Source organism: Aotus nancymaae, unplaced genomic scaffold, assembly GCF_030222135.1.
Source record: "Aotus nancymaae isolate 86718 unplaced genomic scaffold, 86718_ANA_hifiasm-v0.15.2.pri h1tg000020l, whole genome shotgun sequence".
In the NCBI taxonomy this organism is placed as follows: domain Eukaryota; kingdom Metazoa; phylum Chordata; class Mammalia; order Primates; family Aotidae; genus Aotus; species Aotus nancymaae.
Window position 1 is genome coordinate 18,244,337 of NW_026988432.1, and position 27,799 is coordinate 18,272,135.

General features: G+C 42.7%; 1 protein-coding gene across 1 annotated transcript in view; it reads left to right on the forward strand.

The window, feature by feature from the left end:
- CCBE1 (collagen and calcium binding EGF domains 1) overlaps nt 1-27,799 on the forward strand; it is a 275,787-nt gene that overhangs the window by 214,127 nt on the left and 33,861 nt on the right. The window contains exons 3-5 of the mRNA XM_021672031.2: nt 10,194-10,246; nt 21,871-22,005; nt 24,568-24,720. Of these exons, the coding sequence (XP_021527706.1) occupies nt 10,194-10,246; nt 21,871-22,005; nt 24,568-24,720 (341 nt within the window). The remainder of the gene's footprint in view (nt 1-10,193; nt 10,247-21,870; nt 22,006-24,567; nt 24,721-27,799) is intronic.

Consider the following 27,799-nt stretch of genomic DNA (forward strand, 5'->3'; position numbering starts at 1 on the left):
GTTTGGATAATTATTGAGAGCCAGAGAATTCTTGAGCAAGGGGAGACCTTAACAATCAAGTCCAGGGCCTCTTTTTTTGTTATTTTGTTTTGTTTTTCCAGAACAGGAAACAGGAAAATAGGAAAGTGATTTGTTCAGGCTCAGACAGCCAGTTTGTTGGCATCCTTGACATCACTTCCCTGACTAGCTCTTCCCTTTTTAACTCTCTAAACTTTCTTTACTGTGCCCAGTTCTGCCAGGTGGACATCTCCCCAGCCACGTCCTGGGCCCATGCCCTCCCTGGGTGCATTTGTTTTTAAGACAGGTCCTGCTCTGTTGCCCAGGCTGGAGTGCAGTGGCATGATCTCAGCCCACTGCAACCTCCGCCTCCCAGGTTCAAGCAATTCTCCTGCCTCAGCCCCGCAAGTAGCTGGGACAACATGCCCAGCTAATTTTTATATTTTTAGTAGAGAGGGGATTTCACCATGTTGGCCAGGCTGGTATCAAAACCCTGGCCTCAAGTGATCCACCTGTCTTGGCCTCCCAAAGTGCTGGGATTACAGGCATGAGGCACAGCACCCGGCCCCTCCCTGGGTGCTTTTATCCACTGTTCACTTCATCTGCCATGCCTTGTCACTGGAGCACTCCACGCCCTGCCTTGCCCTGGAGCTGCTATGACCTAACACATATTTAGCAGCATGTTCAAACTGGATGAATACCTTCTAGTCATTCCAAAATCTGTGCTGTAAAAATCTTCTGTAATCACCTCTCTTCTGATTTAATTTGGATTCACTCATGACAACCTTATCCCCCCAGGCAGCTCCACAAAAATAAATACCTAGTTGTGGACTTCTATGATCTTCTTATTCTCTATATCCAGTGTGTTAGAAAGACTTATAGATTTTGACCCCAACATTTAAAAAAAAATCTGTCCTCAGTTTTCAACTCCTCATCCTGTTTTAAATGCTCTTATAATCTCTAGGCTGAAATACTTTGGTAGCCTTTTTAACCACTCTATCTGTAGTCTTTTCTTTCCAGCCTCTTATGTCCTACAGATTAAATTAGGTTCAGGTTTGGTAGAGATAGCCTAAAGGTTGTCTAAGGACCATCTGAACCAAGGATGGAGAAAAGTATTGCCCAGAGGAAAGCTGAGCTTCCATAACAGAGAAAGGGAATTTGGGCCACAATGGAGGGGCAGGGCTGTTAGTGAGTGAGGATGGGTGCCCTTTATGGCAACTCCAAGCTATATAATTCCTTGGCTCCTGAAATTGAGTTTATCCTCTGTACTGAGAGAACACATTACAATTCTCTTACGAAGCTTGGATTGCTCTGTCTTATGTGTCCCTAGCCAAGTGTGTTAGTCCATTTTCATGCTGCTTCCTGAGTCTGGGAAGAAAAAGAGGTTTAATGGACTTACAGTTCCACATGGCTGGGGAGGCCTCACAATCATGGTAGAAGGCAAAAAGGAGCAAGTCACATCTTACATGGATGGCGGCAGGCAAAAAGAGAGCTTGTGCAGGGAAACTCCCATTTTTTGTTTTTTGTTTTTTAATCATCAGATCTCATGGAATTTATTCACTATCATGCAAACAGCATGGGAAAGACCTGCCCCATGATTCAGTTACCTCCCACTGGGTCCCTCCCATGATGTGGGAATTATGGGAGATACAATTCGAGATGAGATTTGCATGGGGACACAGTCAAACCATATCATGAGGCATATTTATTTCTCCTACATTGCTTGTCTTTGAGAACCAAATGTAAATCTCGCTAATCTGTGTCTCCTGTAGCATGCAGTTCAGGGAAGAGGTGGGCTCTGAGCCCAGCAGCCTGGGCCCAAGTCCTGGTGTAGCTACTAATTTTAACAAGTGAAGTGCTCAGTGCTCCAGTGTCTCACCTGCCAAAAAAAAAAAAAAGAGAGAGAGAGAGAAAGAAAAAAAGTGCTTATCTTGGTATATAGTAAGGCCTAATTTAAGTCAAACTTAATATTTCATTTTTAACAGATTTGAATAGAAATTTTTATGTGATACTGAGTCACTTTGAAGTTCAGAATTTAAAACAAACAGAAAGTTCCTCCTCTCATCCATAAATGATTTAAAGTAGATATCCTACTTTTGATGTTATATGAATTTCTACCTCCAGTGACTTAGGCCTGAATTAGTATCAATTGTATTTCATTGTCCTTGATTTTATACATGTAAGGAATGGGATCTGTCACATCATGATTAATTAACCTCAGAAAGACTATCTCAGATCAGTTCCCTCAGTGTCTTCTCAAAGTCATTGCAAGTGAAACTCTCTCCTTTAAGACTTTCCCATTTAATTCCCAAGTGACTGAATTGTGGACAAAACTTTGAATCAGCAGATTGTGTTTACAGATTCCTGTACTGATCTCTCTCTCTCTCTCTCTGGAAATGCCACATTTACACAGTGAACTGCAGCAGGAGGGAGCTGACTGGCAGTCGAACTGCCCACAGTGTGGTGGAGAGAAAGATCACAGCCCTGTCGAAGCACAGCCTCCTTCCACGTTGGATAATTTACAGGGAAGATTCTAGACATTTACACTTCAAGGATCAGCATTCTGTAAGGCTCAAAAGCTCCATGCACAGTTGTTACTGGGGCAAAATAAAGGCCACATCTTCTCTGGGCCTCTTTAGGGGTACCAACTTTGCATTTCAGAGGCCTTTCTTGCATGGGTCCATTTCCCTCCATCATTTTGGCTTTGGATGTGTATCAGGCTTCTGTAATTGAAACCAAAAACTAGCTTAAATAAGATGGAAATGTTTTTCTCTTAAGCACGACCGAGTGGTATCAGGGGCACGGGTTCCTTGTGTATTGATCCACATCGCTAAGGCATTGACCTCACATTGTCCAAGATGGCTCATCACCTCCACAGTCACATTCCCACTCATGGAAAGGAGAAGGGGAAGGAGGGAGGGCCTGTGTCCCTTTTATTTTAGGGTCCTGCCTGGAAGTTGCACACACCTGTCGCTCACATCCTGTTGGCCAGTCTAATCCGTAAGACCATACCTGGTGGGATGAGAGGCCAGGAAATGCTACTTTAATTCCGGGTGGTTATGTGCCCAGCTGTAATTTGGATTTTGGTTACCATAGAAAAAAGGGAAAGTAGATATGGGAAAACATCTCTATCATACTAGTGACCTGAAAACGGAGCTGTTGTAGGTAATTTGAGGCTCCTACCAGAGGGAAAAAATAATAGAAGGCAATATTTTAAAATATGCCTGTGGATTATTTGCCACAGACCTTTGGCTACACGAAGAATACTTTTCTGTTCCACCTTAGCAGTGGAATAGACAGTGAGACCTTTTTTGAGACAGTCTCTCTCCGCCACCCAGGCTAGAATACAATGACGCAGTATTGGCTCACTGCAACACCTGCTTCCTGGGCTCAAGTGATCCTCCTGCCTCAGCCTCCTGAGTAGCTGGGACTACAGGCACACATCACCACACCCAACTAATTTTAGTATTTCTGGTAGAGACGGGGTTTCGCCATGTTGCCCAGGCTGGTCTTGAACTCCTGAGCTCTGGTGATCCATCCCCCTTGTCTTCACAAAATGCTGGGATTCTAATCATGAGCCACCATGCCCAGCCATTTTTTTTCAATTACTTTCAAAATATAACATTTTCTCATTCTCAAAGTAATTATGTAATAATTATTAAAAACTTAGAAAATATAGGCAAGAAAAATGAAGGCAATTAAAATGCCCACATTTGCAGCTTAGAAGGGAGCCATGAACAGAAGGGCGAGGGTATAAATCTTACAAATGGATCCACCCTTTGAGGAAGGGAAAAAGGTAGGGGAGTAATGGCAGATCTGCAGAGAAACTTTACAGGGTGAGAGGGTGAGGTGGCAAGGGGGTAGTTCAGAAACGTTCCAGGATGCTTGGTAACCATGGTGGACAATTTCTGTTATGTTGTTTGGTTTATCATGTATAATGCAATGCTTGAAGATAGGATTTGCTTGATAAATGCCAGTGTAGCATTATTAATAGTCATTCAGGTATTCCTAAAATGCTCAGAGAGCTAAGGATAAAATCAAAATAAATAAATGCCCAGGTCTTTGGGTGTTGGATCCTACAATCGTTACGGTTTGCAGTGAACCGTATTGCTGCCAAGGCATAGTCTCTCATGCGCTGTCTCTGGACGATGACCCCAGAGTAAGATTCACAACCATCAGTGCTTCCAAAAATTAGCCACCAGGGAAATACATGAGAATGGAGATCTCTTGGCTTAAACATTTCTTACAAAGGAGAAAATTGTTCCATTAAAATCTTAAGTAAATCAATAGTAAACCAGTTATTTTAGATGAAAAAAGTAAGAATAATGAATATCCTACTAAACGATAGTATGGTTTCTTAAGGCAGTTTCTTAATGATTACCATATGCTGGTTCCAGGTGACTTGATCAAAAGCTGTTTGCTTGAAACATAGTTGGTCACAGTAATGATTTTGTTGAAAATGTAGTTGCTGTTTTGGGTTGGCTAAGTGAATCTTGATTGGTGTAGGCATGCCTGTATGTAGTCGTGCCAAACATGCACTCATGAACATCATTCCTTACCCACTTTCAAAACCAGAAGTTTCTGAAGCCATTGCCAAGCCTGGCATTAGAACTGTACAGGAAGGGCCGGGCACAGTGGCTCACGACTGTAATCCCAGCACTTCAGGAGACTGAGGCGGGCAGATCACAGGGTCAGAAGATGGAGACCATCCTGGCCATGGTGAAACCCTATCCCTACTAAAATACAAAAAATTAGCCAGGTGTGGTGGTGGGCACCTGTAATCCCAGCTACTCAGGATGCTAAGGCAGGAGAATCACTTGAACCTGGAAGGTGAAGGTTGTAGTGAGCCGAGATCATGCCACTGTACTCCAGCCTGGGCAACAGAGTGAGACTCTGTCTCAAAAAAATAGAAATGAAAATAAAAATCTGAAATATCTGATGCATGAATAAACAGCCATTCAAGAAAAACCCCAAATAAATCATAGGAAAATTTACCTTTGCATTGCAGCAAGGGTGCAAATATTTGTCTGCTAATTCACTTGCCCTTTCTCGGTCACTTTTAGTCTTCTAATACCATAGGAAGATTTTTAAAAAAATTTTTTTCTAGTGTCTAACATAATAATCCGACATTCTGATGATACAATCTGTTATCTTAATTTTTCCAATTTGATTTTTTCTTCTAAAAGCTCTCTCACACACCTGGCTGGTGGGGTGTATTTTTGGCTATACCTCTTTTATTGATTAGTTTTTTTATGTGTTTAAAGAATACTCAGGGGCACCCAGGGGAAACTTCCACAGACTTTCCGGATTATAGGATATCACCCTTTCTATGTAACAAAAGTATTAGTATTTGGAAAACCAAGCTACAACATACGAAGTGTATTAAGAATGATTGTCTCCCCAGAATCCACATGAGCTTTCCCCATCTTCGCTTGTTTTTCTAAAGATAAAGACCATTCAGCAGTGTTTGTAGTTGGATCTAGCAAGTGCCCATGCTTGCATAACAACATTTCACTTTGGCCTTCTCAACTTCGTTATATGTAAATAATGTTGTAAGCAATCTTTGAAACAGTATAATATGTGCAACCACTATTTTTTTAATACTTCTGAATATTTCATTATTTATTTTAAATGTGATTTATGATTGATGGATATTTGACATGCAAAATAACGTATTCCCAGGAACTCTAGGGAAGACAGAAGGGTGCACTGGAGTCTCACAGCTCCTTCCCTTGAGCAGAGAGCTGGGGTCACTTACGCAATTGAAAAACCCAAAGGGGAAATTAATTTTTAGCTAAGCAGGTATTTAAATGATGCATGCCCATCCTGAAACTCAGACCTTCTCCTGATGGAGTTCCATAGCTTTTTGAAAGCATACTAAATCGCTTCATTATTATTTGATTTCATGAAAAGGCAAACGACATGTTGCTTCTCACTCCACTGCGTGGACAGTCCAGAGCCCTTCAAATGCTCATGAAGGTCACAGTGCCCAAGTTTAATGTCTTGGATGTGGAAAGAGAGATTGTAAGGGATCACGTTGATTTGCATGAACTTTAAAATGCTGTCAAACCGCTCAGAGGTTATATCTTAGATGCAGCATTAAAATAGAAACAGACAAATAAAACCATATGTTGAAATGTGATGTTCGATTTGCATATCAAAAACACGTGGGTTTTTTTTCCCCTTGTATCCAACTTTCTCATGAATCACTGGAGTTCCAAATCATCTAGTACACTGTTCTTCCTCTATATTTTTCTGTCGGACAGCCTTAAGTAACGGAGTAAGTAATAATCATAAAATTTTAATGAATACTGAAGCCAGTTTTCCTTCTGGTTGTTAGGAGCTTGGACTTTTTAAACCATGGAAAGCTAGACAGAGTTTAAGTTTCATGGAGTGTAAAGGTAGACCCTGTACTTCTGGTACCTCATCACAAACTCATATCTTCAGGGGCTTCTCTTGGTATGTAAAATTGTAATTTAGTTTAAGATGTTGGGAAATTATGTCTAATAAGAACATCTGGACATTGCCACACATCATTCATATTGGTAAACTGCATGGATAGATGATTTCCTTCTAACATAAAATGTCAAATTAATCTGTGTTGGGAATTCCAGTACAGGCAGGGGGGCCTTGGCTGTATCACTCAAGTCTGTTTTGATAGCATCCCAAATGCCACTGTTTTTATATTGAAAGCAAACTTTATATACTTTTGAAGTAAGATACCTGTCACCACTGGACTGCATGTGAGAAATGTTCGAGAGGGACGAATTGGCGTTGCTGTCCCCAGTGATGCGTCAGAATTTCTGTCACCAAATTTGTCTTTTAACGTATGGATTTTTCATAAATTTCGTGTAAAACTAATAAATTATGGATTTCATAAAATTTTTATAAATTTTGTTAAAGGAAGAGATGACTTAAGTTTCTCCTGGGAATGGTAATTCACCTGGCAGACCCAATCGTAGTGTAGTAAATTGATTTGACCAATACAGGTTGAGCATCCCTAATCCAAGATTTCGAAACAGTTTCAAAAGAAATGCTCACTGGAACGTGTCAGATTTCAGATTTTTGAACTGGGGATGCTCAACTGGTATTCTGCAAATATGCCAAACTTCAAATTAATCTGAAATCTGAATGCTTCTGGTCCCAAGTATTTCAGATGAGGGATACTCAATCTGTTATATAGTCAGATTATACTAATTTGAAAGGGTAGGAAATAATGCTCTTAAATTATTTTTTTATTAAAATATGATGAAAAAGATTAAGTGTATCAAAATTCTCATAAGACCTTATCTAACCTATATGAAAGTTCTGATGATTTGACAAGGTGGAACTTGTTTTGAGACACAGATAATGTCTGATTTCCCAAGTAAGTGGTTTCTGCTCCTTCTCCACCATGATGTGTTAACATGGTTGATATGGTGGATGTAGGTGACGTGCAGTTCCCAGCTGATAGACCATGTTTAACTCAGTTTCTCTTCCTAGAAAGCATGCCCAAACACACATGAGTGAGAACGATGTGGTAAGAATAACCTTGAATCTTATTTTTTTAAATAATTACAAAGAAATACTTCTTAAAAATGGTAATTTAACCTTTATAGTCAAAATATCTTGGCGTATATTCTTGAGATTTGCATATCCACTGTACCCTGGTTAATTCTCAGCCTCTCATGTATGATGATGGAAGTGGTGAAGGCAAGGAAAGGGGAAAGTAATGGGAGCAGGAGACAAAGGAGGGACAAAAGGACATTAGCTCCAGCAGAAATGCCAACATTGTGCTATTTTACATAAAATGTAGAGACTTTGTAACCATGTAGGTCCATTTATCCATCTGCCATTTTTTCCTACATTGTCATATTTATTGCAACTACATGCATTATAAACCTTGCAAGACAATGTATGTTATTATATTTACTTTAAGAAATTAAGAGCAAGTCTTTGCTGTAATAAACATATGTGTTCATGTGTCTTTATAGTAGAATGATTTACAATCCTTAGCGTATATACCTAGTAATGTGATTGCTGGGTCAAACAGTGTTTCTGGTTCTAGATCCTTAAGGAATCACCACACTGTCTTCCACAAGGGTTAAACTAATTCACATTCTCACCAACAGTGTAAAAGCATTCTTATTTCTTCACATCCTCTCCAGCATCCATTGTTTCCTGACTTTTTAATAATTGCCATTCTAACTGGCATACACCATGGAATACTATGCAGCCATAAAAAAGAATGAGTTCATGTCCTTTGCAGGGACATGGATGAAGCTGGGAACCATTCTCAGCAAATTAATACAGGAACAGAAAACCAAACACTGCATGTTCTCACTCATAAGTGAGAGTTGTACAATTAGAACACATGGACCAGGGAGGGGAATGTCACACACCGGGGCTTATCGGAGAATGGGGGGCTAAGGGAGGGAGGGCATTAGGGAACATACCTATGCATACGGGGCCTAAAATCCAGATGACAGATTGATTGGTACGGCAAACCACCATGGCACATGTATACCTATGTAACAAATCTGCATGTTCTGCACATGTATCCCAGAACTTTAAAAAAATTCTCTATGTGTACTCAGATAGTTACTGTTTATAATGCTCTTCACTCCTTCCTAAAGATGTAGATTTCCCTCTAGTGTCATCTCCTGTTAGCCTGGAGAACTCCCTTAGTGCAGGTCTGCTGACAGTGAATTTTTCATTTTTTTAAATCTGAAATGTCTTCATTTCACCTTCCTTCTTGAAGGATATTTTCATTGGATATTCTGGGTTGAACAAGATTGTTTTCTCAGCACTCAAAAGATGTCATATCACTGTTTTCTGGTTACTGTAGTTTTCTGATGAGAGGTTTGTGGTAATTAAAATCATCCTTTCCCTGTATATAATGTTTACTTTTTCTCTGCTTCCAGGAGTTTCTCTTTAGGTCTCAGCAACATGACTATGACATCTCTGGGCATTTTGTGTATGTGTGTAGTTAACCTGTTTGGGATTTACCAAACTTATTTAATCTGTAAATTTATTTCTTTCACTAAACTTTGGAAGTTTTCAGCCATTGTTTTTTCAAATATATTTTTCTGCCCCATTTACTGTCTCCTCTCCCTCTGGAACTCCAAGTACCAGACCTTAGACCTCTGATATTAGCCCAGAAATCTCTATTCATTTTTTAAAGTCTTCCTTTCTCTTTCCTTCAGATTGGATAATTTTCATTTATTTTCAAATTCACAAATTCTTTCCTGCATCATTTCTCCATTATTCTGTCAGCACATCCAGAAGGATGTTTAAAAATTTCAGTTCTGTTTGTCAGTTCTATAATTTCTGTTTTGTTCTTTTAGTAGTTCCTCTGCTGAGATTTTCTGTTTTGTTCATTATAGGTATATTTTCCTTTATGTAATTGAACACAGTTAAATAGCTACCTTAAAGTCTGATAATCCCAACATGTGGGTTATCTTGGAGATTGTCAGCATTGATTGTTCTCTCTTTGAGAATGGGTCACATTTGTACATGTTATGTTGTGGACAGCCTGCATCTTGCTGTATTCATTCAGAGAGTGTGGATTTTTCTTCTAGCAGGTAGCTAACTTGGTTAAATTAACTTGGTTAGAGTGGATAGGTCTGAAATATTTATGTTAGGAATGAGCTGTTTGGTATATTTTCTATTCAGGTCATTTAGGTACCTTTCAGTTTCTTATATGGTACAAATGTTTTTTTAAAAAAAAAAATCACTCAAATGAGAATCAGAATGCTTAGGTTCCAGTCTCAGTCTTAATAATAGTTGGCTGCCTAATCACTGTTATGTTACAGTTAGCAATCATTATGTTATAATTAGCCAAGTATTGTTATTATGATTAGTTAATTGTTAAAATAAACAATTTGTATCTCTCTGGCCTGTAGAATGAGAAGCCTAGTCAACCTTAAAGGTCCTTTTCCTGTTAATATTTTATAGTCCTTTAATTGCTTAATTTAAGGTACTTTGAAGTCTGAGTTAATTACTTTATTTCATAGGATTCAAAATGTTGATTTCATATATTATGTGGCAGAAAGAATATCCCGGTATTAGAAGATGTGGTCATGTGTGATTGATATTTTTCTTTTAATCTCAGATTACCTTAAAAATATTCCACACCTAATTTGAAACAATAATTGAAAAGAATTTTATTTTTAACCTAATACTCTCTTTTAAATGTTTGTTTGTTTGTCTCTTAGGAAAAAGTGCTGCAAAGGGTATAAATTTGTTCTTGGACAATGCATCCCAGAAGGTATGTGACATAGAAAAGATACGGTCTCACTTTATTCACAACTAATCATTAGAAGTCTATCAACTTGAGATGTTCATGGAATATAGGTGTTATCTGTGTCTGATCATCTGTGCATATGTGTATATTTTTTGGCATTAAATTTTCTGATGCCAGTTTTGTTATATGTAGTGTGCAGTGTCTGAATCATTACATGATGTGTTTGCACACATTGAGTCATTCTTATATAGTATTTCAGGTTTATGGTTAATGGGCTGTAATCCCCCAATTAGCATTTTATGCACAATTAGAACCAACCCTCCTCCCTTGGCCCCTCTCCCTGCTTTTCACCTGCTAAACTTCAAGTCCCTTTACATGACCACCAGCAAACACTACCTGAGGGTTCAGCCCAGCACTGAAGACACAGAGCAAAGTAAGGCAGGGACCAGCTCTCAAGTTGCATTCAAATTGAGGAGCCAGGATGGGGAGCAGATAGAATCAGATAGACCTGGATTTTAATCATGCTTCTACATCCTATTAATAGCTGTGACCTCGGGCAGGTTACTTTCTAACCCTTACTTCTTCCAGGCAAATGTTAGTATGTGGGTCATATGACAGTTTTAGGAATTCTGCCACATGTCAGGCACTTGGAACAGAGGCTGGTTCTTATTACATGCTTGATAAATGGTGACTGTGGTTATTGCTGCTGTTGTCATTGCTAATAATAACTGCAATATGTGCAATAGAGACATTCCAAGAGGAAGTACTCAGAGGGGGCACAGTGCACAGAGGCCCAGGGCAGTCAAAGAGGGTCTTGGAAATGAGGGGAGAAGTGAGACCATGTTATCAAGGAAGACTGCCCAGGACTTAATCAAATAGAAAGTAGAGGACTGCAGAGGGTTCCAGGCAGAGCCCTGACACAGCACTAAAGACTATTTGTGTGAAGGGCATGGGGTTAGTTTGTCCAGGGCTGGGGTGAGGTGGGTGGGGAATGTGAAACAGTTTTCTTCACCTTTGCCCAGGAAGCCAGATCTCTGCAGAAGATCTAGAGCCCAGCCAAGCCAAATCTGTTGCATTATCTCATAGAGCACAATTTTTGATCAGTTAGAACTAGATTAATCCTGTGGGGCATGGTGGCTGCCAGCACTTTGGGAGTCCTAGGTGGGTGGATCAGAAAGTCAAGAGATCAAGACCATCCTGGTCAACGTGGTGAAACCCCGTCTCTACTAAAAATACAAAAATTAGCTGGGCATGGTGGTGTGCACCTGTAATCCCAGCTACTCAGGAGGCTGAGACAGATTCAGTCGCATGAGTCCAGGAGGTGGAGATTGCAGTGAGCTGAGATCGTGCCCCTGGTCTCCAGCCTGGCGACAGAGCAAGACTCCATCTCACAAAAGAAAGAAAGAAATAGATGAATCCCTCCCGTTTATTGCTGTTTTCAGTGGAAGTATGGTACAGTTCATTGAACCATAGCTGTGCCCTTTGAGCAAGCTGCCATAGGAAGGCTGGCTGGGAAGTCGCTCCACGTGTGATGGTTGATGTGGTCTTGGGTTTCTCTAAGTTGAATTTGTCTCTGCCAGCCCATTCTGTTGGTTATAGCATGATGGATAAACCCACAAAAGTCACAACGATTGCATTTCTTTCTATACCAGCTTTTCTCGGTCACCAGCTGTGTCCTTTATGCTGCAATTTGGCAGACTGCAAAGAAAGCTAAGTTTAGGCCCTTATCTAAAGACCTTGCCAAACTGAATTGAAAACACATTACATGGATACCACATACTTAGAGTTTCTTTCAGTGTTAGTGGTTTCAGACATCTAGGCCTTAAAACCAGTCTTCCTCATCCTAAAGTGAGACTGCAGCACCTGTAATTAATGTAACCCAGAACTGAATATTTTCAGGAAAAGTGGTCACAAATGCTGAAAGTCGCTTTGCCAGAGCTAATTCTCTGCTCTGTTGCTTTTTGCTAGAACACTTTTTACAGAAGACTTGAAGACCTGTTTTAATCTGTGGGAAAAAGTCAGTGATTGTTTCTTTTACTCCAAGGGTATCTTTAGTAATAAAGGTTTCTATTATCAGAGAATGCAAAATACAAATGCAGATTTCAGAAAATATGGTATATTAGGGTTCTCCAGAGAAATAGAACCAATTTAGATTTCGATTTTCTATATGTGGAAAGAGAGGGAGAGACTGAGACTGGGTGAGAGATTGAGACTTTTTTTAAGGGATTGGCTCATGAGATTGTGGAGATGGAAGTCCCGAATCTTCAGTGCAGGCTGGCAGGCAAGAGATCCAGGGAGGAGTTGCAGTTGGAGTCTGCAGGCCAGAAGTCCCCCTTAGATTGGCGGGGTGTGCGAGGGGAGGTCAGGTTTTTTCTATTAAGACCTTCACCTGATTGGATGAGGCCCACCCCCATTATGGAGGGTCGTCTGATTTACTCAAAGTCTACTGATTTCAGTGTTAATCTCATCTAAAAAATATCTTCACAGAAACATCCAGAATAATGTTTGACCTAATATTTGGATACTTTGACCTAGCCAAGATGACATATAAAATTAACTGTCATAAATCTACCCCTTATCAACTTGGCACTCATACGCATTGCCTTTAACCATACCTCATCTCCAGAAAAAGGCAGTAGCAAAGTTGTATGTTTGTGTGACATGCTACAACTATCCTGCATGAAAATACACTCGCTCTTTCCCCAAAAGAGGGCACAAAGTCCTGGGACACTGGACTTCTCCAGCATCTCCTTGATATGATTTAATATAAATACTGTGATGTTAGATTAACAGTATTTAAATACTGTGATACAAAGTCACTACGTCTTATGACATAATAAGAGGACAAAAGGAAGAAAACAAAGAATGGAATGCACGTGCGTGTGCGCACACACACAGACACATACACATAGACACAGACACACACACAGACACACAGATGCAGACACACACACAGATACACACAGACACACACACACAGACACATACACACACACACAGACACATACACACAGACACACAGACGCAGACACACACAGATACACACACACAGAGACACACACAGAGACACACACAGATACACACAGACACACACAGACACATAGACACACACACACAGACACACATACAGACGCAGACACACAGACACACACAGAGACACACAGACACATACAGACACACACAGACACATAGACATAGACACACACACAGACACAGACACACAGATACACACACACACACACACACACACACTCATGACAATTTACAGTGCTTTTTTCTGTAACTTGTCACATGGTCATAGCTGATATATGTAATCTGCTGCCTTCTACTACTAAACTCATATTCCTTTTGCCCTCAGCAAGCACCTCACCTGATCGTGGTTCTTTCTCTACCTGATGGGTGACCTACACCTTCATTCCTGAAGGATCTGAGACATTAGCCCTGCCTGAATTGGGTTGTCGCCTTCTGTTGACTTTTTAATCACAGGGCATGGCAATACTAAGGGGCCACCTAAGGTGTTTCTGGTGTTCCAGAAATTCTTCCTTCCCTCCATTGTGGGGTGACAGTACAATTTGCCCTTGGTAGCCAGGATCAGTCACCCCAGCTAGCACAATAACTCCCTTTTTGCCTGCTGATACAGAGGACTAATGAGACCAAAGTGGCCAGGTGGCACCTTAATTTTCAGTTCGATGGACTTATTTTTGCCTCTGTTGCTGGAAGCCTTCCTCCCTTGGGAACTAAGCTCTCTAGCCCAATATAACATAAAGTTACAGGAACAGGAAGAAAAATGTTGCTAATGGATCAGTAGGGGTGACAGTGAGTGGTGCCACTCCCACTTCCACTCCTTGATTCTGAGACCTGTGAATCCTGGTAATGGGAGAAACCACACCATATGTTGGATACTGATTCAGAGTATGTACATCGTCCTGGTGAACCTTGCTCCAGACTAAATAGCTGGGTACCATGGCCTAGCCAAGTCGACATGTAGCATTAACCATCACAGATGGCAAAAAGAAACTAGAGTATCTAAAGAAATATGTTAACTAGTAGGTGGAAGCCACAGTTTTTAAGTCTTGCTGCCTCATATTTGCTGCTCTAAGTCAGGACTCAGTGAACTACGGCCTGTGCGCCAATTCTGAATCTATAAATGAAGGTTATTGGAACACAGTCAAACCTATTAAGTATTATCTGTGGCTTCTTTCACACTACAGCAAAACTACAGCAGAGTTGAGTAGTTGTAAAAGAGATCTACAAAGCCAGAATACCATCTGGCCCCTTAAGAGAAGTTTGCTGACCCCTGTTGGAAGTGATGTCTTCATTGGCCGGGTGATAGGATGATCTGATTTGTTCTAGTTCAGCAATTATTAATTCAGCATAAACTGTGGGAAGGGAGCAGTGCCGGTTACTCCAGGGACATGCTCCCTCCCAGGTAGATAAGCAGTCGTAAGAACCAGCAGCAAAAGAAGCAGAAGAATAGGTAAAGCTTTTACTGTGCATCGGGCATGATGCTTAATGGCACCATCCAATTTAATCTTCATAAAAGCACCATGAAGTGTGGGTATTATTCTCTTTATTTTGTAGGAGAGGAAGCTGAGGCTTAAGGAACCCAAGATCACAGAAACAATGGCAGAGACAGTATTATAAAAGGGCTGGAGGAGTTGGTTGGACGTTGCAAGAGGTAAAAACAGAATCAACGAAAGTGTGGAGGTGAGAAGGCAAGGATGTGAATAGGGATGACGGAAAAGAGAATTTAGTTGTGCTGCAGTATAAGGAACTTACAGATAAGTCTCAAGGTTAGAAAAGGCTCAAGGGATGTAAAGCTAGACCTTAAACATGAGAGTGAACCATTTATATTTCATGTTAATTAGTAGCAAGTGTAAAGGTTTTTAAACAAGGGGATGGTGTACACAGCACTGTGCTCTGTGAAGGTTAGCCTGACAGTGTTATCCCAAATGGATTTAAAAGCTAAAAATCTTAGGATGGAGATCCTGTTTAACAGGGAAGTTCTGAAGGTCTGAGTTAGAATGGTGCCAAAAGAAATAGGACTAAGAGGATAGAACATAGATAAATTATGAAGATAAAAGCTACATGACTGAAAGCTGATAGGCTCTGGGAAACAAGCATCAAAAATGGAGTACTGAATAAATTCATTAATCTTGCCTCCTCCAGAAAACACACGAAATGGGCAGGGCAGGGCAGGAGGAGGTGGTGGGAAAGATTCACAGAAGACGTAAACCCACCAGGACAAAGAACAAGGAAGAGGAAACAATAGCAACAAAACTTCTGGAGCTGGAGAACAGATAGGGAAGTGGTAAATAGCTTAGCAAAATCAGAAAGGTTGAATTCTAGCCAGCTTAAGGAAACCAGGGAGCAACCTTGCTTGAATGCCCAATACTGAAATAGGAGCAACCCCAATTTATTGCAAAACAAATAGGAATCAGTAACACTACAAATAAACTAGAAAAAGCGGTGAAAGTCACGTCAAAACAGGATTGATTAAAAGTTTAAAGAGAAGCCAGACTCCCAGATCTTGCCCTTTCCTCCGCTCAGACAAAACACTGCCTCTTCCACAGCCAGGCAGGAGAGCAAAGATATGTTTTCCTAAGAGAGTACACCAGCGCTTAAGGGTCTGAGGGAGACCAGTCAGAGCTGAAAATGAACGCCCAATACTGAGAAGGACGGTTTCGCTAAGTGCTCACACCTTGAATTTTGAAGCCCGTAGCCTTCTCCCTTCACTTGAGTTCCAGAATGACTTTACTCTCAGGCAAGGATTTGGAAATGCCTTCTCTGAGCATTCTAGACAACCCAAGGAAAAGGTCTTAAGAAACTGAACTTGGAATGCACCAGGCAGATCACTTACAGTAATATCCAGATGTTATAAAATCTACCATATGCAAAGAGCTTCTTCTACTAGTGTGTTTTAAATACACCATGAATAAACTAGAGCAGACATCTAAGGATCATCAGACATTAGAAGGAAACTACCATTTGACCCAGCAATGGAATATATTCAAAGGAAAATAGATCATTACACCAAAAAGACACATGTACTCCTGTGTTCATCAACATGCTACTCACAATAGCAAAGACATGGAATCAACATAGGTACCCATAGTAGTGGATTGGATGAAGAAAATGTACGTACACAGCATGGAATACTACACAGTTATAAAAAAAGAATGGAATCATATCCTTTGCAAAAACATGGTTGGAGCTGGAGGCTATAATCCTAAGCAATCTAACACAGGAAGAGAAAACCAAATACCACATGTTCTCACTTATAAGTGGGAGCTAAACATTGTACACACATGGACATAAACATATGAACAAGACACTGCAGACTAGTAGTTGGGGGAGGAAATAGTGGGAGAGTTGGAAGGTGAGTAGTCGGGGAAATGGAGGGTTAGAAGGTGAGTTGTGGGCAGGAATAGTGGGGAGATTGGAAGGTGAGTTGGGGGGAATAGTGGGAGGGTTGGAAGATGAGTAGTGGGAGGAATAGTGGGAGGGTTGGAAGGTGAGTAGTAGGGGAAATAGTGGGAGGGTTGGAAGGTGAGTTGTGGGCGGGAATAGTGGGGAGATTGGAAGGTGAGTTGGGGGGAATAGTGGGAGGGTTGGAAGGTGAGTAGTGGGGGGAATAGTGGGAGGGTTGGAAGGTGAGTTATGAGTGAGAATACTGGGGAGATTGGAAGGTGAGTTGGGGGGAATAGTGGGAGGGTTGGAAGGTGAGTTAGAGGGAATAGTGGGAGGGTTGGAAGGTGAGTAGTTGGGGGGAATAGTGAGGAGATTGGAAGGTGAGTTGGGAGGAATAGTGGGAGGGTTGGAAGGTGAGTTGGGGGGAATAGTGGGAGGGTTGGAAGGTGAGTAGTCGGGGGGAATAGTGGGGAGATTGGAAGGTGAGTTGGGAATAGTGGGAGAGTTGGAAGGTGAGTTGGGGGGAATAGTGGGAGGGTTGGAAAGTGAGTAGTGGGTGGGAGTAGTGGGAAGGCTGGAAGGTGAGTTGGGGGGGAATAGTGGGAGAGGGCTGGAAGGTGTGTAGTTAGGGGGGACGTAGTGGGAGCATTGGAAGGTAAGTAGTTGGTAGCAGGGGAATAGTGGGAGGGTTAGAAGGTGAGTAGTTGGTAGGCAGGGAAATAGGAGGAGGGTTGAAAGGTGAATAGTGGGAGAGGGTATAGTAGAAGGGTTGGAAGGAGCGTAGTAGGGGGAAATAGTGGGAGGGTTAGAAGGTGAGTCATTGGTATGGGGGAAAATAGTGGGAGGGTTGGAAGGTGAGTGGTGGAACAAGTAAGTTCTTAGCGATATAATTCAAAAAAAAAGTCTTCAGAATTAAGGATATTAATTTCCAGATAAAAAGGGTTTACCAGAGATTGAAGTGGTACCATATAAATCCTAAAAATGTTTAGAGAGAAAAAAATATGCTTCATACAAAAGCTCAAGAATTTGAATCTCATAGGACTTCCCAACAGCAGCATTGAAATCTGGAAGACAATGGAACAATCCCTTCAAAATTTTGAGGCAAAGTTTTCCAACCTCGAATTATATATGCAAACTAACAGTAGTAATCATAAGGGCTGATAAAAGATATTTTAGACATGCATGATCTCAAAACTTTACCTCTTTTATCACATTTTTCAGGAAGCCAATGGAGAATATTCTCCACTAAAATGAGGGAGTTAACTGGAAGAAAGACGTGGATATATGGTTTGGCTGTGTCCCCACCCAAATCTCACATCGAATTGTAATCCCCATAGGTCAAGGGCAGGACCAGGTGGAGACAATTGAAAGATGGGGCAGTTTCCTCCATACTGTTCTCATGGTAGTGAATATGTCTCACAAGATCTGATGGTTTTATAAATGAGAGTTCCCCTGTACACGCTTTCTCTTGCTACCACCATGTAAGGTGTGACTTGGCTCATTTGCCTTCTTACATGATTTAAGGCCTCCCCAGCATGTGGAACTATGAGCCAGTTAAACCTCTTTCCCTTATAAATTTCCCAGTCTCAGGTATGTCTTTATTAGCAGCATGAGCACAGACTAATACATGTGGGATCCAGGAAACAGGAATCCAACACAAGAGAGAGGGAGATGATGGGCATCCCTAGGTTCATGGCGAATGCACGTTCCTGGAGGCAGCTGTAGGCCAGGCACAGTGCTGGTGATCCCAGCACTATGGGAGGCCGAGACAAGAGGATTACTTGAGTTCAAGACTGAGAGGCAGCTGTGCAGCAGACCTACAGAGTTCTAGATTGAAGTTGTCCAGAAACACAGCCTTCACCACTTATTTAACAGAAAGTAATTAATATGAAGAATTGCTAACTAGAAATTGAGAAGCAAAAATGCAGAAGGAATACTAAGTATGGAGGTAACAACCGCAGGAAGCAGCTGCTGCCTGTAGGCTAAGGAAACAAAGACAAGATATTGGCCCAGTGAAAACTTAGAAGTTTGGAGGACCCAGACCTCTGAGGAAGAGGTACTGACGAGCAAGCCCTATTTCTTGGAACTCAGAGGAAGTTACTAGTGGATCAGGACCCAGACCTTTGAGAAGGAGGTACCAGATGGCTGGCTGGTGCTGGCGTCTCTGAAATGGGATACAGTGAGGCCAATTCTGCAAGTGTTAGAAAAAATACAAGCTGGATTTTGCTGCTCCTCCTTGCTTTTTGGTAGAGACAGGGTCTCACTATGTTGCCTAGGCTGATCTTGAACTCCTGGCCTCAAGCAAGCTTTCCACCTCAACCTCAGGAGTAGCTGAGACTACAGGCACATGCCACCATGCCCGGCTTGCAGCTGCTGTTGAAACAATCTGCTGGTGGAATGGAAGAGAAAGGCTGATATTAGGCTTTCATGAAAAGGAACCCCAAGGGGCAAAACAGAAAAAGGCGGATAATCCCTTTTTCCTATTCCAGCCTCCCTGTCAGTTTCTGTCTGTGTTTCGATGTGTGACACTGGCAGAAACTAAGAGGCTGGCAACTGACAAAGGAAGAATGTGGTCTCCAGAACCCAAGTCGCAAAGTAGCCCATGGAACAGGAAGGTGGGTGTTGGAAGCTAAGAGAGAAAGCTCAGCAACTGGCACCCCAAAAATATACAAGATAATTCTTTTAATTCCAGGGAAGACACAAAGGTCTTCAAGAAAGTATAAGTAATTCGAGCATACTTCCAGACTCAGCAAAGAATAGCTTTTATGTTGTCATGATGGTACAAATACTAAGATTATCACACCCAAGTTTCATCACGACTGTATTGGCCAGAGGAGGGAATAGGAAGTTACGGGTGTGATTGCGGGGGACGGGAGGCCATGAAACAGTTAAATGCATCTCTTCTGTTACTGAAGCCAATAGAGAGGATTTAAAATAAAAATAAAAAAGCAGCGATGCAAGTCAGCTATTTAGAGATGCATCAGTGAGTATAAAAAGAATCATCTAGAAGAGTTGGAAGTGGTTCCTCAGGAATGCAGGAAAGGTAAGAGAGACAGGGAACTGTTTTTCAGAACAAGCCTTATAGGGTCCCATGATCAACACAAACACTTTGACAGCCTCTCTACCTTCTTCTTCCTCTTCCCAGCTGCTGCTCAGTGGTGGCAACAGCCGACAGGGAAACTCACAGCCAGTCATGCCAGGATCATGCTCTGGAACAAAAAGAGCACAGAACCCTGGCTGCCTAAGATAATGCCGAGTGGAGGAAACATGAGTATCCAGAGACAGCTGGCAGGGTTAGTCAGAACACCACACAGGCAAAGCAGGCGTCATTTCATGATCAAGGGGAGAAATATTTAACAAGGGCAGCTTTCCAGGTTATTGTGAGAATGGCACAGTCCTTGTCACACAAACCTTGCCTGCATCGGGAGCTGACAGCCTATCTGTTCACCTTCATATGTGGTGGAGCAAAGCCAGACTCGCTCTGTGTCCAAGGGTAGTTTATCTGTCAGCACCTGGAGGAGATAGCAGAAGGATTAATGAGGTCCTGGCTCCGGTCTGGGAGTCATTGTTGAGCCTGAGCTACTGAATTAGAGCCAAAGTCCCTTCAGAGCCTCATTAAATATCAGTTCATCGGAACTGAGAGGAGCAGATGCCCTAGTTCTTTGTGAGAAGCAGTGCATCCACCCCAGTTTGCACAGGCTGAAGGCTGGAAAGAGATCACTAGCCACTAGGACTCACCCAACCCCTTCTCAGCACGAGATATCAACTCTCCAGGATGCACACTTACACAGAATACACAATACACACATAAGCATCAGCTCTCTTATAATTCATGTACATTTCTATTACAAAGTGATATGGTTTGGCTGTGTCCCCACCAAATCTTACCTTAAATTGCAGCTCCCATCATTCCTATGTGTCGTGGGAGGGACCCAGTGGGAGGTAATAGAATCATGGGGGCGGGTCTTTCCCATGGTATTGTCATGATAATGAATAAGTGTCACGAGATCTGATGGTTATCATGCGGAGTTCCCCTGCACACAGTCTCTTGCCTGCTGCTATGTATGAAGTGACGTTGCTCCTCATTCACCTTCAGCCGTGATGTGAGGCCTCCCCAGCTATGTGGAACTGTGATTCTTTCCTTTACAAATAACCCAGTCTCAGGTATGTCTGTATTAGCAGCATAAGACCAGACGTAGACACAAAGCCCCATTCATACCTCTCTGAGGCTGCTTTATTTCCACACCTTCCACCCATATGATAACACCACCTGTCACCCCAGCTGGCTGTTCTTTCGTATTCTGCTGGGAGGAATCCCCTGTCTCTGCGGCAGCTGGTGAACAAGACAAAACAGCACCCCCATCCCTGAGGGAATCTGCAGAGGCTGGCCCTCTTAAGAGCCTTTTCTCTCTGGATAGTGACAAAGACCAAAGGATAATGAGGTGACCTAGGGGAAGAATCGTGAGTGATGTTATACCATGTAAGTTACCCATTGCATAGCGAGGACTTGGAACCAACCCAAATGCCCATCAGTGATAGACTGGATAAAGAAAATGTGGCACATGAACACCATGGAATACTACGCAGCCATTAACAAGGATGAGTTCATGTCCTTTGCAGGGACATGGTTGAAGCTAGAAACCATCATTCTCAGCAAACACAGGAACAGAAAACCAAACACCTCATATTCTCACTCATAAGTGGGTGTTGAACAGTGAGAACACATGGACACAGGGAGGGGAACATCACACACTGGGGCCTGTCAGGGGGGTGGGGGGCTAGGGGAAGGATAGCAGGGAGTGAGGGGGGTTGAGAGGGATAGCATTTGGAGAAATACCTAATGTAGATGACAGGGTGATGGATGCAGCAAACCACCATCATGGCACATGTATACCTATGTAACAAACCTGCACGTTCTGCACACGTACCCCAGAACTTAAAGTATAATAAATACATTTTTTAAATGTGCAACATGCCATTCTTCTTCCTAAATAGCCTTTTTTGAAAAATATGGTTATTTTTATTAAAAGATTTATATTTTTTTGAAAAGTTACCCATTGCAGTACTCTTAGAAGGTGCCCCGCAGCCTGAAAGAGTTCCTATCCCTCTAAGTGTACCTGTCCATGCTTCACACGTGCCCTTGAGCAGAGCGCAGCCCAGAAAGTCCTTTCCAGGCCAGAGCCAGGTTACCCTGCCTCCTCCGGTGGTTGATGTGAGCTCTCACTTTTCTTTTTCAGATTACGACGTCTGTGCCGAGGCTCCCTGTGAACAGCAGTGCACAGACAACTTTGGCCGCGTGCTGTGTACCTGTTATCCAGGATACCGATATGACCGGGAGAGACACCGGAAGCGGGAGAAGCCATACTGCCTGGGTGAGTTGGGAATGTGCTTTGTTTCCGGCTTCCAGGGATGTGTCTTGTTCAGATATTCTGTCCTCAGTTGGACCCTTAAGTTCTCGTACTTGTTGGATGGAGTTGTGTTTAATATTATCCTGGGGATGGCTCACTGCCTTTCATCACAATTACTAAAACCAACTAGGCCCAAGAAATTCTTCTGGATCTGGTACCCATGAGATCCTAATTGGCAGTAAGATGTAAGAGCAGAGGGGAACATGCCCAGATATAAACCAGAATAATGTAAAACAGAATATAACTGGTCAGAAACCTAAAAACACAGACAGAACAAGAATAAACATTCTCTTAGAAGATGACTGGGGGGAAAAGGAAGTAGCCATATGGCAGACAGGTTGGGAGGGAGTCAGCGGGAGCTGATGCCAGCCACCTGGGCTGCAGCTGAGCCAAGCCTGCACCATCCGAGGCACCGGCCTGTTTGCTGTCACCCTCACAAACTGGCTGTCCCAGTCGTGCATTCTTTGAGCTTCTAAGGCAGATGTATGGCTCATTTCCCTCTGGAACCATGTGTCTCAAAGTGTGGTCAGTTCATGGCTAACCTGAGAAATATTTGGGGTCCTTGTTTAGAGGGAAAATAAAAGATTCCTGGCCTTTTCTCCACACCTAGTGAATCATAACCCTTGAGAGTGGGTCCAGACATGAGTATCTACACGAACACCTCTCATGATTCATAGGCATGGTGAGATTTAAGAATCGGATGAAGGATGAACTGCAGAGACTGGTAGGTAGGCCCTAGCGGAAGATAAACCAGCTGTCATGAGACTCCTCTTTCTCTACCCTAGCAGGGGCTCTAGGGAGCACCATTTATGAGAAGTTTTAATTGTAGGTCCTCTGGTTTCTCCCTATCAGCATTTGGGAGTGGTGCCCCACAATGCCAGAGAATGGGATCATGATCCCCAAGTGAATGGAGCAGGGACCTCTGGCCTCTCCTGCAGGGAGAGGCACAGGCCATTCCGAAGGCTCAGGTCCCAGGCACAAGGCTCTTACTTCAGTTTATAGCAGCTACAGTACCTATTCCTTATTTACTTATTTTTGAGACAGGGTCTCGCTCTGTTGCCCAGGCTGGAGTGCAATGGCGTGATCAGGGCTCACTGCAGCCTCGATCTGCCATGCTCCTGTGATCCTCCCACCTGAGCCTCCTGAGTAGCTGGGGCTACAGGCACGCACCACTACACCCAGATGATTTTGTTCATTGTTCTTAGAGATGGGATTTTACTATGTTGCCCAGGCTGGACTCAAACTCCTGGGCTCAAGGGATCCTCCTGTCTTGGCCCCACAAAGCACTGAGATTACAGGTATGTGCCACCACACCCAGCCCCCTGTTCTTTTTGTTTGGGGGTTTGGGCACCAGCAGAACTTGCTTTCTACTAAGAGTTCTATTTCAATCTTTGCTTTCAACCTCATCTCCTCTTTCTCTCCGGGCAGTACAGGCAGCATCACATGTAGGTTTAGGGAAGGGACACTTGAGGAAAGGCAGTGAGCCTGAGGAATTGCAGAGGAGTATGCAGCTGCAACATCGGGTCTACGGATAACATAGTCGGTACTGCCGGCGCAGCATCCAGATGACCACCCTCCCTCAGCACACACAGAGCCCGGGTCCCTGGAAGCCTGGGCAGGGAGTGGCTGGGAAGTTGTTGCCATCCTCAAGTTCAGGGCCAGCCTGTGTCTGCCGGGCACATGTACACAGTCTGGGGCTGCGTGCCAAGGCTTCCACCCACTGCTACCCACTGTCTTCAACCAGTGAACAGGAAATAGAATTGGGCCTGTCACTCTTCTCATGGCGGGAAATGTTTTTGTTTCCACCCATGCAGCAGGGAGCAAGTCCATGATGTGCACAGTTAGCACGGGCTCTTCATGGGGACTTGCTTGATGGTCCCATGGCTCATTTCCACAGCTCACGAGGGCTCTGTCTGGGGCAGAAATTTCCTGGGGAAGACTCTCTCCATTAAACCCATCATGACTATTTTCTTTTATTAGAAGTAGCTTTTCTCAGGTGCCATCATGGCTTTTAACTGGGAAGGAGCCATTCCTAAGTGACCTGTGGGTCACCATCATGCTGTGTGGAACCTACACCATAAAGAGAAACTTAAAAATCCTCAGCACAGTAGGGTGCTTGCAAAAAGTCGTCTCTATAATGTTTGCTTCTTTAAGTGAGTGCTGCCATTGGTGATCTCATTTTCCCATCTAAGTAGCCATATGAAGTGTTCAGGCTTCATTGTCATTGTTCCGTAAGTGAGATCTCTGATGGCTGGCAGTCTAAGCCATATGACTTGGGAGTGGCAGAGCCACAGCCAGGAACCCCATCACTGCTCAGCCTGTAACTATAGTCACTTGGCCAAAAGTGCTGTTTTTATGGATGACCCATGTTTCTAGCTCCTACCTTATTCCATACTTCTCTGATCAAGGTCCACCCAAGTGCCCTTTGTTGTCATTTAGAGAGAAGCCAAGCCCCATGTCATCTGTTGTATTCGAAGTGACTCCTCAGAAATTGTCTGAGTATTCTCTACATTTGGTTCAAACCAGATATTGATGAGTGTGCCAACAGCAATGGGACGCTGTGTGCCCACATCTGCATCAATACCTTGGGCAGCTACCGCTGCGAGTGCCGGGAAGGCTACATCCAGGAAGACGATGGGAAGACGTGTACCAGGGGAGACAAATACCCCAATGACACTGGTGAGTAAGGCAAGTCTACACATCTCCCTAATTACATATTCTTATATATAGTACCTATAACCAGTTTGGGGATTTATATATTATATAGAGGTGATCATATAATTGTATACATAAATATATTTATGTAATTCTATGCTATATAATTTTATATACAATGTATGCCACATTATGTTTAATGTGTAAAGTTTCCAAGTACCTATATATAATTATACATAATTATGTATTTTATTAGTCTGTTCTCACACTGCTGATAAAGACATACCCAAGACTGGGTAATTTATAAAGAAAAAGAGGTTTAGTAGACTCACAGTTCTGTATGGCTAGGGAGGACTCACAATCCTGATGAAAGGCAAAGGAGGAGCAAAGGCACATCTTACATGGCAGCAGGCAAGAGAGTGTGTGCAGGGGAACTGCCCTTTGTATTAATAAACCATCAGATCTCTAAGACTTACTATCATGAGAACAGCATAGGAAAAACCTGCCCCCATTACTCAATTACCTCCTACCAGGTCCCTCCCATGACAGATGGGGATTATGGGAGTTTTAATTCAAGATGAGATTTGGGTGGGCTAAATAACTACATATATATGTTATACTGCTAAATCATATCATATATATATATGTAGTTATATGAATAACACATACACTTTTTATATATGCACTTAGCCCAACCAGGTACCTCAGAGGACAAGTGAACAAGTGGGCAGGTAGGGGCACATATATGAGTGGTAAATGGGACCTAGGGAAGAGAGTGCAAGTTCAAAGTCTTTCTAAAGAGAAAGAGTAAAATTGATGCCCATTAGCTGAAGGGTTGTTAGCTAGTGTGTATGGAGGAAGTGCTCCACCAAGCTGAAATGCTGTGCTCATGAAGAGATCAGTAGAGCTTAGATATGTGTTTAGACAAACTAAAATGAGCAGAGAAGAGGTCAGAAACGCTGTGTTCTCCCAAAGAAAATGGGCTGAAATATAAATATGAAACATCTCCATGTAAGGTAACAATCTGTATCCATGCTACTCAAAATATGGTCTATGGACAGGCAAGATTCACAACTGGATAAAAACAAAAATTGAGAGTGTTTAGAAATTTTTATATCAATCTGACAGAGGAATTTTGTTTAAATCCAAAAATTTATGCTTGCATTTTACATCTTATTTTTGTAGTGGTTCATCATTGTGTTTCACAGAAGTATCAGTCCACAGGCAGTTGGAAAATGTCTAAGAGCTGGGCTTTAGCACAGAGCTGAGAAACTGATTTACATTATGTCAGCGACATTCAACTGAGATGTCTGATCACTCAAGCATATGATCAGCCTGAAGACTAGGTTATTTCCTATTTGAATTTGGAAGAAAAAAGAATGAGGCAGAGAGGAAATGGGGAGGGATGCGGGGAAGAGGAAAGAGAGAAGAAGAAAGAGAAAGGAGAAAGAGAGCCCCTAAACTAATATTAATGCTTCAGGCGATGCCTTGATCATCAAAATACCACCACACAATTCCTTCATACACACATAATACCTTCACCACACACATAATACCTTCACCACATGCACAATACCTTCACCACATGCACAATACCTTCACCACACAATACCTTCACACACACACAAAATACCTTCACCACACACACACCTTCACCACACAATACCTTCACCACACAAATACCTTCACCACACAAATACCTTCACACACACCCAATACCTTCACCATGCACAATACCTTCACCACACGCACATTACCTTCACCATGCATAATACCTTCACCACACACAGTACCTTCACACACACAGTACCTTCACACACACAGTACCTTCACCACACACAATACCTTCACACACACAGTGCCTTCACACACACAGTACCTTCACCACACACAGTACCTTCACTACACAATACCTTCACACAGAATCTTTGCCACACATAATACCTTCACCACACAGTACCTTCACCACACAGTACCTTCACACACACAGTACCTTCACCACACACAGTACCTTCACCACACACAATACCTTCACCACACGCACATTACCTTCACCATGCATAATACCTTCACCACACAGTACCTTCACACACACAGTACCTTCACCACACACAGTACCTTCACACACACAGTGCCTTCACACACACACAATACCTTCACACCCACAATACCTTCACACATACACACAATACCTTCACACACACAATACCTTCACACACACATACAATACCTTTACCACACAATACCTTCACACACTACATGTGTGAAGCAACTCTGGTCCCTTTGCCAAATTTCACTGCCAGTGTAGCCATGAAAATGTAGGCTTTTAGCCTAAATGTCAAGGGCCCTTCCAGCTAGGATGAACTTTGAAGCAAAACAGAGTCCACTGACAATGGCTGGCAGGACCACCTCCCCAGGGGGAAAGCCCTCAGCCAGTTAGAGGCACTGAGGCTGGTGCCACATAACTCCCAGCTCTTGGACCCACCACTTGTAGCCCAGGAAGCTGCTGACCTCTTCCCCCGCCCCAGGGCTTAGCTACTCTCTACTTCCCTCAGGAAGGGAAGGTGGCTGGAGCTCTGTTGGGAGGTTGGCTGAGCCTGGACCTTCCTTGGGGGTTCCTAGAACAAATTACACGTACCCAGAAATGCAGAGATGAAAAAAAACCAGAACTGCCTGGGCACTCAGGAGGTGGTGATTCTTGGGTGTAGCCCAAGCTTCAGAAAGAGCTAGAAGGCAGTGGCCATTAGCTGAGGACAGCAAACAGCTGAGGATCAGTTCCCGTGCTAACATTGGAGCTGAGTCATAAGGAAGCTGCCATATGTCAGAAGTAAATGCAAAATAGCTCTTTGGAACCAGCTTAGGATTGGGCAATTTGAGATCATTTGAATGAATTTGAGGACCTGGTGACACTTTTTAAAGCCTGAAGCATGTGGTGCCTGCCTGCCCAAAGGTGTTCACAGGGCAGAGGAAACAGGCTTGTTGATCATAAGGGTTGAGTGGAGAAAGTAACATTTACAGACCAGTTGTTTTTTTTGTTTTTTGAGATGGAGTCTAGCTCTGTTGCCCAAGCTGGAGTGCAATAGTGCAATCTCAGCTCACTGCA